This window comes from Drosophila biarmipes, unplaced genomic scaffold (genome assembly GCF_025231255.1).
Source record: "Drosophila biarmipes strain raj3 unplaced genomic scaffold, RU_DBia_V1.1 ptg000005l, whole genome shotgun sequence".
Taxonomy (NCBI): Eukaryota; Metazoa; Arthropoda; class Insecta; order Diptera; family Drosophilidae; genus Drosophila; species Drosophila biarmipes.
Genome location: NW_026114527.1, coordinates 774082 through 789907, shown reverse-complemented (window position 1 = coordinate 789907; position 15826 = coordinate 774082). Strand labels below are relative to the sequence as shown.

At 40.4% G+C, this 15826-nt stretch overlaps 1 protein-coding gene across 1 annotated transcript; it reads right to left on the bottom strand.

Annotated features, from left to right (window-relative positions):
* Window positions 1–412: 412 nt before the first annotated feature.
* Window positions 413–5620, bottom strand: LOC127011675 (uncharacterized). The gene is made up of 3 exons (XM_050889680.1): window positions 5138–5620; window positions 4237–4543; window positions 413–4008 (listed from the first exon to the last, which is right to left on the bottom strand). Exons 1-3 carry the CDS (start codon window positions 5618–5620, stop codon window positions 413–415), a joined length of 4386 nt encoding a protein of 1461 aa, XP_050745637.1.
* Window positions 5621–15826: the final 10206 nt, after the last annotated feature.

Sequence of the window (15826 nt, the reverse complement as noted above, 5' to 3'; positions counted from 1 at the left end):
CGGTTGTTTATGAATAGTGGACTGTATTATGGTTTTATTATAGTTTTATGCATTTATTTTCACTATTTAGCGGGTTTACAATACTTTAAGCGGGGTTGCTATCAGCGAGCGGTTGCGGTTAATATCAACAAGCGAATGCAGCCGGCTTGCAAGACGTGCAGAAAAAGAACAGAAAAGCGATCGCGTGATGTTCTAATACTAACGCATTGCACTGCAATTTCGGCTATGCGTGTGAGCTTAAAGCTCCCAAATGGTTACAATACAATGATGTGCGCAAAAATAGGTACTATAGGTAATAGGTAAAAATAGGTTATAGGTAAATAGGCAAAAGTAAAGAAGCAAATGTAATACTATTTAAATTCAACATAAAGACGAACTATTTCCCAACATACCGGCCCCCCTGAACGACGGTTCAGTTCAAAGGAAGCACAGCAATTTTCGTAATAGGGCGCTTGTAGATTCCCTTGGCGGTTTTAACGGTGACCACCCGAACCCTCTGATCCTGGCCAGGATGAACTTCGGTGACTCGTCCTAGCATCCACTTGCTTGGCGGTTGATTGGGCTCCTTCAGCACAACCAGTGTGTCCACGGCAACATTTGGAGCATCTTGATGCCATTTCGTGCGAGGTTGAAGCGTGCTGAGATACTCGAGATTCCAACGTTTCCAGAAACCTTGAACCTTGGCCTGTAGTTGTCTCCAGTGCTGCAGTCTGTTGATATTTACATCCAGGAAAGATGGTTCTGGTACCGAAGTGAGAGGCTGACCTGTTAGAAAATGAGAAGGAGTTAGCGGGTTAAGACTGTGATCGCTAGGTGCGCATAAAGGGCGAGAGTTCAGAAGCCCTTCAATCTGAATTAACAGGGTCGAATACTCCTCGAATGTCAAGGCACTGCTGCCAATGACTCGTTTTAAGTGCAGCTTTATGGATCTCACACCAGTCTCCCAAATGCCTCCGAAATGGGGAGCAGATGGCGGAATGAAATGCCAATTAATCTCGTGGCTGGCCATGAAGCTTGAAATTTCTTCATCTTGACTTTGAGCTATTGCCATTCGTTGCATTTCAGCTAAATCTCTTTTGGCTCCATGGAAAGTCGTTCCATTGTCCGAGTATAAATCTGATATAGGTCCACGTCGAGACCAAAAGCGTTTGAAAGCGGCTATAAAGGCGGATGTCGTCAAATCGCTGACCAATTCTATGTGAATCGCTTTTGTAGATAGGCAGACAAAGATCGCAAACCAAGCTTTGCCAAATCTTGGTGTCCGGCCTGTCGATGTTTTGATTGACACAGGTCCAGCATAATCCAATCCAGTGTGCAGAAAACAACGGGCGAGTTGAACTCGAAACTCCGGTAAATCAGCCATAAGCTGAGAACTCGTGTGTCTTCGCTGCAGAAAGCAAGTTCTGCAATTGAATACAGTTTTGCGGACGAGGTTCCGAGCTCCTAGAATCCAATACCTTTGGCGTAGACTATGAAACGTGTATTCGACTCCAGCGTGTAACAATGCAGCATGTTGATAGCGAACTAGCAGACCAGCTATTGGAGATTCCTTAGGAAGGAGAATGGGATGCTTTGCGTCATAAGTAGCTATAGAATTATCGATGCGACCACCAACACGCATTACTCTCTGCTCGTCTAAAAAGGGTGTGTAGCGGATCAACTTCGATTTCTTCGACAATGGCTGTCCGGTAGTTAACTGCTGGTACTCCACGTTGAAGAACTCCTTTTGAGCGTGCGTAAAGATCTTAGCTCGTGCATATTGTAGCTCCCACGCCGATAGGAATGGTGAAAGTCGATTCCTCTCACGAAGACGATGAACGAAGCGAAGGCAGTAGCTGACTATCCTTAATAAACGGGACCATGAGGAGGATTTGTTGATCATACAAGATAGCGAATTTCCGTCGTCGGAAATGTGTAGATTAACTTTCGTTTCAGCCTTCATCTCTAGGCAGGCCTCTCCTTCTGTCGACAGAACAAACTTAGCTTTAACAGGTGGCCAAGCTGAACGGGACTGAGATAGCCAAGGTGGTCCATTCCACCATATTTGATGATCCACGAGGTCCTTTGGCAGTACTCCTCGCGATGCGCAGTCTGCGGGATTATCACCACTTCGAATATGTTGCCAGCAGCTGCGTGGGCAAACCTCTAGAATTTCAGCAGTGCGGTTGCAAACATAGGTGTTCCAAGTCCTAGGCGGAGAAGATAGCCAATGCAGGACTATTTCAGAGTCTGACCAACAATTAATTCTGGAAATAGGAACAGTTAATGATTGCTTGACCAGATAAATCAGTTTAGAGAGTAAATGAGCTGCGTTTAACTCTAGTCGCGGAATGGAGATAGGCTTAATAGGGGCTACGCGAGTTTTAGCCATAATCAGTTTGACAGCATATCCATTGTTGACTTCGACGCGGCTATAGATGACGGCAGCATACGCTTGAGATGATGCATCAGCAAATCCGTGCAGTTCCATTTCTTGATGTGGTGCAGATATGTAGCGAGGAACTCGACAAGTTTCCAATAAATGCATTTCCGATGCAAACTGTTGCCATCGTGTACACATTTGCTGCGGTAGTACTTCATTCCAATCGGCAGAACTTAGCCAACTATCTTGAAATAGGATCTTCAGAAAAACAACAGTTGGCGAAAGCAAACCCAGCGGGTCGTAGATCTTGGCTAGTTCTGAAAGCAATATGCGTTTAGTAAGAGCAGTCGTAAATGCGGGGGTTTCTAATTTGAAGAAAATATAGTCCGGTTTTGGTTCCCAACACAATCCCAGGACTTTAACAAATCGAATTGAGCGGTCTTCCTCTAAATCCTCTGGTGGATACTCACAAATCTCCTTTGGCAACGACTTTAAAAGGGCGTAACAGTTTGAGCTCCACTTTCGCAATTTGAATTGAGCTTCGCTAAGAAGCAGAATCAATTCATCTTTGAGTGCAATGAGATCCTTGATGTTGTCGCATCCAGTAGGAATATCATCAACGTACGCGTCTCTGTTGAGCACGACAGCAGCGGTGGGATACAATTCGGCATAGTCATTCGAGAGCTGTTTAAGAACTCGAACTGCAATAAACGGCGATGAAGCTAATCCATATGTTACTGTCAACAGTCGATAATGATCCATCGTAGCGTTTTCATCCTTCCTCCAAACTATGCGTTGGTACTGTGTATGTTCGTCCGACACCAAAATGCCTCTAAACATCTTCTCGATGTCTGCACAAAATACATAACGATGCTGACGAAATCGAAGGCATACTCCAATTAAGTCCCGTTGAATAGGCGGTCCTATATGCAGTCGCGAATTAAGAGAATGACCCGTGGAATCCTTTCCAGAGCCGTCAAATACCACTCGGCAACGTGTGGTAGTACTATCTGGCTTAAAAACTGCATGGTGTGCCAAATAGTTGTAAAGTGCGGGATCCTCACCGCCTGCAGCAGCCGGAATCAATTCCATATGTCCTCGATTTAAATAATCATCCATGAAATCCACATATTGTTGTTTGAGTGCGGGGAATCTTCTAAATTTCCTTTCCAAAGCGGCGAAGCGGTTTAAAGCCTGTGGCAAAGTGGAGCCAATTGGCGTGCGGGGCTCCTTGAATGGGTATTGAACAATATAAACACCATCTTCTCTACGAGCATGTGTTTTCAGAAAATGTTGTTCGGCGGGATCACTGGCGTCTATCGTTGTTTTACTCGGATGCACTTGTTCCATGTCCATAAATGAGCGAACTAAGGAATCCAAATCTTCATAAGCGTGATGAACTTGTGCGTGCGTAGATGCTTTGTTACCATCAGTGTAGCTGCCTGTAATAACCCAACCAAAATTAGTATGCAGTGCGATGGGGTATTCGAGAGAGTTTGGTTCTCGGCGATGTCCAGTATATAAGTTCCACAGCTGATCAGCGCCTAAGATAACGTCGATTTTGCCCGGAGATCCAAACGTCGGGTCAGCTAGCGGTAGGCTGCGAATCTTGGTCCAAATAGTTGCATTTGATTTGACCTGCTGAGCTGGAATCGTAGAAGTTAGAGAACTCATAATTAGACAAGAGACTTCCAATGATGCAGTCGTGGTTCTTGAGAGTAAGGTGAAGCTAGCGCGACCTCGGCTAACACCAGCCGGGTTAGCACCTAAACCAACTACCGAAATGCGGGCATGCGTGCGAGGAATTCCGATCCTTTGGATAAACGACTCAGATACCATGGTTATTGTTGATCCAGTATCGAGCAATAACCTACACGAGGTCTCGTTTCCCCATGTGTCAATAACATTGGCGACAACAGTTGGCAGTAGGGCTGGATTGTTGGCCCTCTCCAAAATATGATGGCTTACAGCGGCAGTATTCGTATCAGCGGCAGTCGAGTGCGCAGGTGCCACAGGAACCGATCTTGCTTCAATCGGGTGTACTAACGTGTGATGCTTAGCGTTGCACTGACGGCAAGTGTTCGATGAATTACAATCCCTGACTTGATGCGATCGACTCAAGCAGTTGAAGCATAATTTTGTATCCTTGGCGAAGGTGCGGCGGCTGACTACATCCAGTGCCTTGAATTCATTGCATGAATATATAGAATGCTGTCCTTGGCAATATATACATTCGCGAGACGACTGAGTTGATCCACTGGCATGAAAAGCGGCTTGGCGGCGTCTACTCTGGGCTGGTCTTGAGGGTTGCATTGCGGGTAAATCCTGACAAGACTCCAAAGTATCACAATGAGCGAAAAGAAAGGCGAACAGCTCCTCTATGGTGACGTCTTCAGTGGCCGATAAACTGCAGTTGGCCCAAGCTTGTTTAATTTCTGAACCTAACTTTGACAGCAAAATATGAATGAGCCATACATCGCGGCTGTCACAGTTCAGCGCATGTAAGCCTCGAATGCATTCGTCGGCCGAGTCAATTACCTTGCGTAATTCTGCAATATTCGAATTGTTAGCGGTTGGCAACGATAAAAAATTCTGAACAAACGATCGAGCGATGAGCGACCTTTTATTATAACGATTTTCTAATTTTTCCCATGCGTCTTGGTAATTATCATTACAGACGGAAATATGTTTAATTAGGGACAGTGCTTCTCCCTCCAGATATGATTTGAGATAATGAAACTTTTGGCACTTGGAGAGCTTTTCGTTACTATTTACTGAGCTTAAGAACAGATCACTAAACTGGCTCCAATCCTCATATTTACCAGAAAATGTGGGAATCCGAATTTTCTCAAACCTTAAATCAGCAGTTCCCGATGAAGTATGAATTTTCTCCAAAAGGTTGTTTTGTCCCTCAAATAGGCGTTCCACTGTACTTGAAAGTAGAATGTTCGACTGGTCCTGTCCATGATCCTGACCTCCCATGTCCTTGATGGCGTTACTAAAAATAGCATGCGCGGCGTAGAACTTGTCTTCGTATTCGGGTATGTCCAATCCAGGGTCTTCATATCCCTCCTCCAAGTGAAATTCCACTAACTCATCTGAGAGCTCCATAAAGTGGTTGAAAGTGGCGACCAAACGCTCCAGCTTGAATTGCAATGTTTCCACATTCTCACATCTTTGTGAAAACTCCACAGCACTGTTGAGGGTGCGCGTTATTTGCCCCTTGCAGGCACCACGTTGTTGAATCGTTCTATGCATTATCGCGTTCATGACGAAAAAACGGTAAATTTGTCTCTAATGTTCACAAAAGTAAATGCACAAATAAACGCGGGTATCCGGCTCTCGAAGGACCAAAATTTGTTATGTTTATGAATAGTGGACTGTATTATGGTTTTATTATAGTTTTATGCATTTATTTTCACTATTTAGCGGGTTTACAATACTTTAAGCGGGGTTGCTATCAGCGAGCGGTTGCGGTTAATATCAACAAGCGAATGCAGCCGGCTTGCAAGACGTGCAGAAAAAGAACAGAAAAGCGATCGCGTGATGTTCTAATACTAACGCATTGCACTGCAATTTCGGCTATGCGTGTGAGCTTAAAGCTCCCAAATGGTTACAATACAATGATGTGCGCAAAAATAGGTACTATAGGTAATAGGTAAAAATAGGTTATAGGTAAATAGGCAAAAGTAAAGAAGCAAATGTAATACTATTTAAATTCAACATAAAGACGAACTATTTCCCAACAACGGTCGAAGCGTTCCAAACTCAGCCCAAAAGAGGGGTGAACTTTCATTGTATTTATACATTGAAAAATGGCTATTTATTTTCGAATTTCTATCCATTTTTCATTTATGTTAAAGAGTTGAGCTTTTTTTCGTTTTTAAGGCTCCTCCTTAATATTATTATAGATAAATTATTGTAAACATTACAAATAATCAAATAATTAAATACCCGAAACGGCTCGACCAAAATATTTTAAGACTATTTTAAACCCATAAGGCAGTTAACGGTAAGAGGCATATGAAGATATGCATGTAGCCAATATGGCAGCTTCTGCGATAGTTAATTTTATTTAATGAATGGTTTAAGTAAGTAATAAATAAGTATTGATAACACTATTGATACCAATAAAGTTTTCCTAACAACATCTTTAAAAAGAAAACGAGACATAAACATTTTTCTGCATTCCATATTTGTTGTGAACAAGGTGTCAAAATCTACCAGGAACCAACATTATCTTTCTAAAGGGGGGAGACTGCTTTAGAGCCTTTAAAAAAGCCAATATACAAGTAGTACCCAGAAAAATCCGTTCGAAACGTTCAAAATACAGTCCCAAACAAGGTGAAATTTCATAAGAGCGTTTATGAACTGTCGAATTTGGGTCTTTTTGGGACGCTGTTGCATTTATACATGAAAAACGGCCATTGCTTTTCTTGAACAACTATCGCAAAGGTCTGAACGCTATTATTATTATCCTTTAAGCTGCATTCGAGCGGTCTTTTTCGGGTTGCTTCTTCTGCTCTACTTGGTGTGCGAGTTTAAGCGAAGTAACCCCTTGGCAATAAGTATGATTGTAAACTTTCTCTGAAGTCTCTTCAAGTTATCCACTTCTTAATGTTCGAAACACAAAATGTTGCTACAAAATTAGTGCGGATAGCTCAGTAGATTTGTGTCACAACAAATTTTTAGTAATCTAGACCGCCAGGTTACCACCACAAACATTTCGAAAATCTGGGGTTAGATATGGAAAAAAATCGATTTCCCTAAGCAAGGATTCTGAGAAAATGACCTCAAGGGTGAAAATTCTCCTTTTTGGTTTTTTAGACACAGTTTAAAATAGCGATAAAGCGTAAACAAGATTTGGGCGCCATAATTATTAGAATTGCTTTGGATTTTATACCAAAAAAATTATTTCGATTTGCGTCTCAAACCATTCCACGTATACCTGTATTAATTCATAGTTGCTCTTCATGTAAGGCTAGAAAATTTAAAGAAGCGGCTAGTGCTTTAAAGGGAGAGTGAGAACGGCTTTTTAACAAAAATAAACCATTCACTAGACCCAAAAGATTCATCACTTGAAAACACTTCCCGTTGATGAGGCTGCCAACAACTACAAAGACCATGCAATATTAAAAGCAGTGGATGCATCAAATGCAGTTCGTCTAACAACAGCACTGCGACATAGGACACATAAAAGGTTGTTGTTACGGGAATCTCTTCCGTAAAAGCGTACATAACAAGGGATGCAGCACACTGCATATAAAGTCTCGCATATCCGATGATCGTTTGGTTGTCTATGCTTACGTGCTTGGCAGAATAACCTCTGGAATGGCAAAACATTGACGCATCAAAAATCGGGGAGTTTTGAATCTGCAGTTACCGGATGCACAGTTCAAAACAAACACAGCAGTTGATATACTATTGCGAAGCGAACACGTATGGTCAGTGCTCACAGGACGATAGATGTACGACAACAAGGGTAATCTTATCTCCATTTCGTTGGTATTTGATCGAACGTAAGCTACGCTGTTGCAATAACCGCAAAAATGGATATTGACTACACTCTTCAGAAGTTTTGGGAACTGGAGAACGTTCAAAGCACCACAAAAGCAGAACCGGAAAAATACAGGTCGAAAAGACCTTTCTCGCCACCCACAGTCGTGGTAAAATTGGGAAGTATGTCGTGGAGCTTCCATTCACTCTGTATAAAGTTCCTTAAAATTTTGAATCGGCGGAGCGATGGGAAACATGCTCGAGGTGCCGCCAGAGGATATCGCTTCTCTCAGTGCTCAGCCGAAAACTGGGAATGGTTTTTGATGAATCCTTTCGAGTATAGAAACTACCAGAAAATCGTTTGGAGAGAAAATCCATCCAATCCGATCAATCATTTTCAACTGTGCACTGTAAGTTACTGAACATAATGCACCATTCCTGGCGGTACGAGTGCTGGAACAACTCGCTGTGGATCAACGAGATGAATACCTAAAAATCCTACTTCAAGGTTTTTTATTTCGATGACGTTTCTACTTGGTTAAGCACTGAGGGTGAGCTCTTTCGTAGCCGAAACAAGTGTATTCAGCTGACGTTGTGCTTGAACTTTGGAAATGGATATCCTATATCTCTCTCATACAAACGGATGGTACCGACGCACAACTGTCGCCAGTTCATGTTCATGGGCTGTACTAGCATCCTGGAAAGACATTCTAACGTAAAACGTAGGCCTAGCAACAAATCCTGATTGCGTCAAGAGCCTAGTCTTATCCGACGTCTTGAGGATATTTGATCCTATGGGACTCTTGACACCTGTTGTCCATTAATATTATTTTCCAAAAACTATGGCGTCTGAACTTGGATTGAAAGGACCCAATCACAACTAAACTAGCGAGACAAATGGCTGAAGTGAGAAAAGATCTAGACCCTTTACAAAACTTTGAACTACAACGCTTCGTTGCCAACGACGCAGAAAAGATCGAGCTAAACGGGTTATCGAATGATTCAACAAAGGCACATGCGGCTCTGGAGTACAACAGAGTTACAAATGACAATGGCTCCACCTCGGTTTCCCTTGTGGCGCCACTGAACAACAATCAATGCCACGCCTCGAACTTTGTGCAGACGTTATTCTCTACTAACTATCTCTTCTGGACTGCGCCACAATAACATAACTGTTTTTGCCTGGTCAGACTCATCAATCGTGATATCCAGGTTATCGTAGGTGCGTACGATAGCCAAACTAAAAACATTTGTTGGAAACAGAACCTTATTGACTTCCAACTGTGGTGGAATGGAAACTTTTGGCTACGGGACAAGGATCAGTACATGGTAAACTTTAACGACTCACGATTTGGTTTACCTTTTTCAGACAAACGCGTTAAAGGAGAAGTCAAGTCCAACTATTTGACTACAATGGCTAACGCAACTCAGGGTCATCCACTCGATAAGCTGATCGCACGAGTTTCCTCATGTCAACAATTAACACAAGAGGCAAACACCCAGTTTTGCTATTAAAAACGCATCGAAACTCGAAGCTGAACCTGGAATACGAGCACCGACTAAAGGTGCGTGGTGCGGCGCGGCGCAGCGTGTTTTTTAGCGGGACATCGCTATTTTCTGGATGTTTCGGTTGCTATCGATAATCGTCAGAGCCGGAAGCAGTCTGCGACCTGCGTTTGCCACCCTTCTTCTCGTACGTTGATGTAATTTTGGTTAAGGAGTTCAAAACGCCACCAGCATCTTGACACATCTCCTGGGATATGGAAACATAACATCATTCAAGCAGTCAAATTGAAGACACCAACATGAAAGATGATCAGACCGATGATCACGAAGGTTGCAGTCTTGCCCATTTTAGAAAATTTGTGTTAGGGTGGACCGGGATGTTTGTGAACGGTAGCAGTCTCTAACAACCTCTCATCTTAAGGCGCATAATGTCATTATTATCATATATACTCAACCTATGTAAAAGAAAACCGACATATATATTTAAATATATCTTTTTGGCTTCTAACAATGCTGCTACGATGGCGTACCTTTTTAAAAGTTTAAATTAGGCTTCGAAACTGGCCCAGAATAAAACTGATACGGTCCATACAACGCAATACTTTCTTATTTCTAGCACCAGCTCCAGTAGAATATTTTTTAACGCTTTGCTCATGAATTTAATTCTGTTGCGGATTATAAAAATTTTCGGTACCACGTACTTTGATAGGAACCGTTCTCTGATGGTTGCCGTAGGTTGCTTTTAGCATGAAAACTATTTTGCTCCATTTGGAAAACCGATCCACTTGGACTCATCATCGCCTGCGCAATGGCTGAAACCTTCTCAAAGTTTCACTAGTGCTGATTGTGTGATTTTTACAGTCGGCTTATGGCGTGCGAAAAGTTGCATCATCGGAAACAAATTTTTTAAAATGATATCTTCGGTGTTTTTAACATATAACTTCCTATTCTTGGAAATACAATTTTTTTAATTAGTTCTATATCTTATAGCTCCCATACAAACTATTAAAAACAATTTTTTTAAATTATATCTTCGGTGTTTTTTAACATATAACCTCCTATGCTTGAAAATAAAATTAAAACTGTCATACGAACGATCGGAAAATTGGTTGAAAATTATAAGAAAAAATTATGGCTTTGGTGTTTTTTTAACATATATCCTCCTATGCTTGGAAATATCATTTTTTAATTAGTTCTGAAATAATATGAAATAAATTATAGCTTCGATGTTTTTTGACATATTATTCTATAATATTAGGAATATAATTTTTATTGTTTTAAGAATTTCGAATTTCTGCCAAAGAAAAGATCAAAGAAATAATGAAACATTTTTTTTTAATATCACTGAAGCTAGCAACAATCCTTTAATATTTTAAATGGTGTTACTTAAGTTGATTATTTCTTATAACTGCAAGGGTTAACAAATTTCGCTTTTTTGTCGATGTAATCGACTATGAAATACCATTTACTCATGGAAGGGGAGTGCGAGAGAGATAGACAAGTTACAAAGCGTATGTATACACTTTATTTGCTTATAACATTTTATTGAATGGTAAATGCATGTTCATACTTATATAAATAGATATGTTTTGAATCCCCTTGACCAGAAATCCAAACATTTTTATTATTTGTAAGTAAGCAACAATAGCTTACAGCAAAAAAAAAAAATTATTGAGTAATGTTGGATTTCTATGTTAATGTCATACAAATTTACAATGGAAGTTATAGAATATTGTAGGAATACGACTATTGCCCATATTGCAAACTTCTGAATGAAATCATCGCTGTCAAATCGCCGATTTTGAACAAAAAAAAATAGCTTAGCGTATATATATATGTTGATGGCTCCCAGATGTATGATAAGAACTATAAAATAAAATTTTTTTTTCATTATTTCTATTTTAATTATTTGTGAGATATACATGTAAAATTTTATTTTTTATGTTTTCTTAAAGACAGGGCAAAATTTTAAAGGGGATCTCTGTTTGAAAATCTATATCCCCAGTGGTATTTATCGCTTTGACTTGGCAATTATTTTATTTTATATATCTGAAACTTAAAAAAAAATTTGTATGGTTTCAGAGGCTTAAACCCGCTGAAGATATAAACACAGATAGTTTTGAGTATAGTACAAAAAAAAAACGGTCGAAGCGTTCCAAACTCAGCCCAAAAGAGGGGTGAACTTTCATTGTATTTATACATTGAAAAATGGCTATTTATTTTCGAATTTCTATCCATTTTTCATTTATGTTAAAGAGTTGAGCTTTTTTTCGTTTTTAAGGCTCCTCCTTAATATTATTATAGATAAATTATTGTAAACATTACAAATAATCAAATAATTAAATACCCGAAACGGCTCGACCAAAATATTTTAAGACTATTTTAAACCCATAAGTCAGTTAACGGTAAGAGGCATATGAAGATATGCATGTAGCCAATATGGCAGCTTCTGCGATAGTTAATTTTATTTAATGAATGGTTTAAGTAAGTAATAAATAAGTATTGATAACACTATTGATACCAATAAAGTTTTCCTAACAACATCTTTAAAAAGAAAACGAGACATAAACATTTTTCTGCATTCCATATTTGTTGTGAACAAGGTGTCAAAATCTACCAGGAACCAACATTATCTTTCTAAAGGGGGGAGACTGCTTTAGAGCCTTTAAAAAAGCCAATATACAAGTAGTACCCAGAAAAATCCGTTCGAAACGTTCAAAATACAGTCCCAAACAAGGTGAAATTTCATAAGAGCGTTTATGAACTGTCGAATTTGGGTCTTTTTGGGACGCTGTTGCATTTGTACATGAAAAACGGCCATTGCTTTTCTTGAACAACTATCGCAAAGGTCTGAACGCTATTATTATTATCCTTTTAGCTGCATTCGAGCGGTCTTTTTCGGGTTGCTTCTTCTGCTCTACTTGGTGTGCGAGTTTAAGCGAAGTAACCCCTTGGCAATAAGTATGATTGTAAACTTTCTCTGAAGTCTCTTCAAGTTATCCACTTCTTAATGTTCGAAACACAAAATGTTGCTACAAAATTAGTGCGGATAGCTCAGTAGATTTGTGTCACAACAAATTTTTAGTAATCTAGACCGCCAGGTTACCACCACAAACATTTCGAAAATCTGGGGTTAGATATGGAAAAAAATCGATTTCCCTAAGCAAGGATTCTGAGAAAATGACCTCAAGGGTGAAAATTCTCCTTTTTGGTTTTTTAGACACAGTTTAAAATAGCGATAAAGCGTAAACAAGTTTTGGGCGCCATAATTATTAGAATTGCTTTGGATTTTATACCAAAAAAATTATTTCGATTTGCGTCTCAAACCATTCCACGTATACCTGTATTAATTCATAGTTGCTCTTCATGTAAGGCTAGAAAATTTAAAGAAGCGGCTAGTGCTTTAAAGGGAGAGTGAGAACGGCTTTTTAACAAAAATAAACCATTCACTAGACCCAAAAGATTCATCACTTGAAAACACTTCCCGTTGATGAGGCTGCCAACAACTACAAAGACCATGCAATATTAAAAGCAGTGGATGCATCAAATGCAGTTCGTCTAACAACAGCACTGCGACATAGGACACATAAAAGGTTGTTGTTACGGGAATCTCTTCCGTAAAAGCGTACATAACAAGGGATGCAGCACACTGCAAATAAATTCTCGCATATCCGATGATCGTTTGGTTGTCTATGCTTACGTGCTTGGCAGAATAACCTCTGGAATGGCAAAACATTGACGCATCAAAAATCGGGGAGTTTTGAATCTGCAGTTACCGGATGCACAGTTCAAAACAAACACAGCAGTTGATATACTATTGCGAAGCGAACACGTATGGTCAGTGCTCACAGGACGATAGATGTACGACAACAAGGGTAATCTTATCTCCATTTCGTTGGTATTTGATCGAACGTAAGCTACGCTGTTGCAATAACCGCAAAAATGGATATTGACTACACTCTTCAGAAGTTTTGGGAACTGGAGAACGTTCAAAGCACCACAAAAGCAGAACCGGAAAATAAACAGGTCGAAAAGACCTTTCTCGCCACCCACAGTCGTGGTAAAATTGGGAAGTATGTCGTGGAGCTTCCATTCACTCTGTATAAAGTTCCTTAAAATTTTGAATCGGCGGAGCGATGGGAAACATGCTCGAGGTGCCGCCAGAGGATATCGCTTCTCTCAGTGCTCAGCCGAAAACTGGGAATGGTTTTTGATGAATCCTTTCGAGTATAGAAACTACCAGAAAATCGTTTGGAGAGAAAATCCATCCAATCCGATCAATCATTTTCAACTGTGCACTGTAAGTTACTGAACATAATGCACCATTCCTGGCGGTACGAGTGCTGGAACAACTCGCTGTGGATCAACGAGATGAATACCTAAAAATCCTACTTCAAGGTTTTTTATTTCGATGACGTTTCTACTTGGTTAAGCACTGAGGGTGAGCTCTTTCGTAGCCGAAACAAGTGTATTCAGCTGACGTTGTGCTTGAACTTTGGAAATGGATATCCAATATCTCTCTCATACAAACGGATGGTACCGACGCACAACTGTCGCCAGTTCATGTTCATGGGCTGTACTAGCATCCTGGAAAGACATTCTAACGTAAAACGTAGGCCTAGCAACAAATCCTGATTGCGTCAAGAGCCTAGTCTTATCCGACGTCTTGAGGATATTTGATCCTATGGGACTCTTGACACCTGTTGTCCATTAATATTATTTTCCAAAAACTATGGCGTCTGAACTTGGATTGAAAGGACCCAATCACAACTAAACTAGCGAGACAAATGGCTGAAGTGAGAAAAGATCTAGACACTTTACAAAACTTTGAACTACAACGCTTCGTTGCCAACGACGCAGAAAAGATCGAGCTAAACGGGTTATCGAATGATTCAACAAAGGCACATGCGGCTCTGGAGTACAACAGAGTTACAAATGACAATGGCTCCACCTCGGTTTCCCTTGTGGCGCCACTGAACAACAATCAATGCCACGCCTCGAACTTTGTGCAGACGTTATTCTCTACTAACTATCTCTTCTCTCAATAACATAACTGTTTTTGCCTGGTCAGACTCATCAATCGTGATATCCAGGTTATCGTAGGTGCGTACGATAGCCAAACTAAAAACATTTGTTGGAAACAGAACCTTATTGACTTCCAACTGTGGTGGAATGGAAACTTTTGGCTACGGGACAAGGATCAGTACATGGTAAACTTTAACGACTCACGATTTGGTTTACCTTTTTCAGACAAACGCGTTAAAGGAGAAGTCAAGTCCAACTATTTGACTACAATGGCTAACGCAACTCAGGGTCATCCACTCGATAAGCTGATCGCACGAGTTTCCTCATGTCAACAATTAACACAAGAGGCAAACACCCAGTTTTGCTATTAAAAACGCATCGAAACTCGAAGCTGAACCTGGAATACGAGCACCGACTAAAGGTGCGTGGTGCGGCGCGGCGCAGCGTGTTTTTTAGCGGGACATCGCTATTTTCTGGATGTTTCGGTTGCTATCGATAATCGTCAGAGCCGGAAGCAGTCTGCGACCTGCGTTTGCCACCCTTCTTCTCGTACGTTGATGTAATTTTGGTTAAGGAGTTCAAAACGCCACCAGCATCTTGACACATCTCCGGGATATGGAAACATAACATCATTCAAGCAGTCAAATTGAAGACACCAACATGAAAGATGATCAGACCGATGATCACGAAGGTTGCAGTCTTGCCCATTTCAGAAAATTTGTGTTAGGGTGGACCGGGATGTTTGTGAACGGTAGCAGTCTCTAACAACCTCTCATCTTAAGGCGCATAATGCCATTATTATCATATATACTCAACCTATGTAAAAGAAAACCGACATATATATTTAAATATATCTTTTTGGCTTCTAACAATGCTGCTACGATGGCGTACCTTTTTAAAAGTTTAAATTAGGCTTCGAAACTGGCCCAGAATAAAACTGATACGGTCCATACAACGCAATACTTTCTTATTTCTAGCACTAGCTCCAGTAGAATATTTTTTAACGCTTTGCTCATGAATTTAATTCTGTTGCGGATTATAAAAATTTTCGGTACCACGTACTTTGATAGGAACCGTTCTCTGATGGTTGCCGTAGGTTGCTTTTAGCATGAAAACTATTTTGCTCCATTTGGAAAACCGATCCACTTGGACTCATCATCGCCTGCGCAATGGCTGAAACCTTCTCAAAGTTTCACTAGTGCTGATTGTGTGATTTTTACAGTCGGCTTATGGCGTGCGAAAAGTTGCATCATCGGAAACAAATTTTTTAAAATGATATCTTCGGTGTTTTTAACATATAACTTCCTATTCTTGGAAATACAATTTTTTTAATTAGTTCTATATCTTATAGCTCCCATACAAACTATTAAAAACAATTTTTTTAAATTATATCTTCGGTGTTTTTTAACATATAACCTCCTATGCTTGAAAATAAAA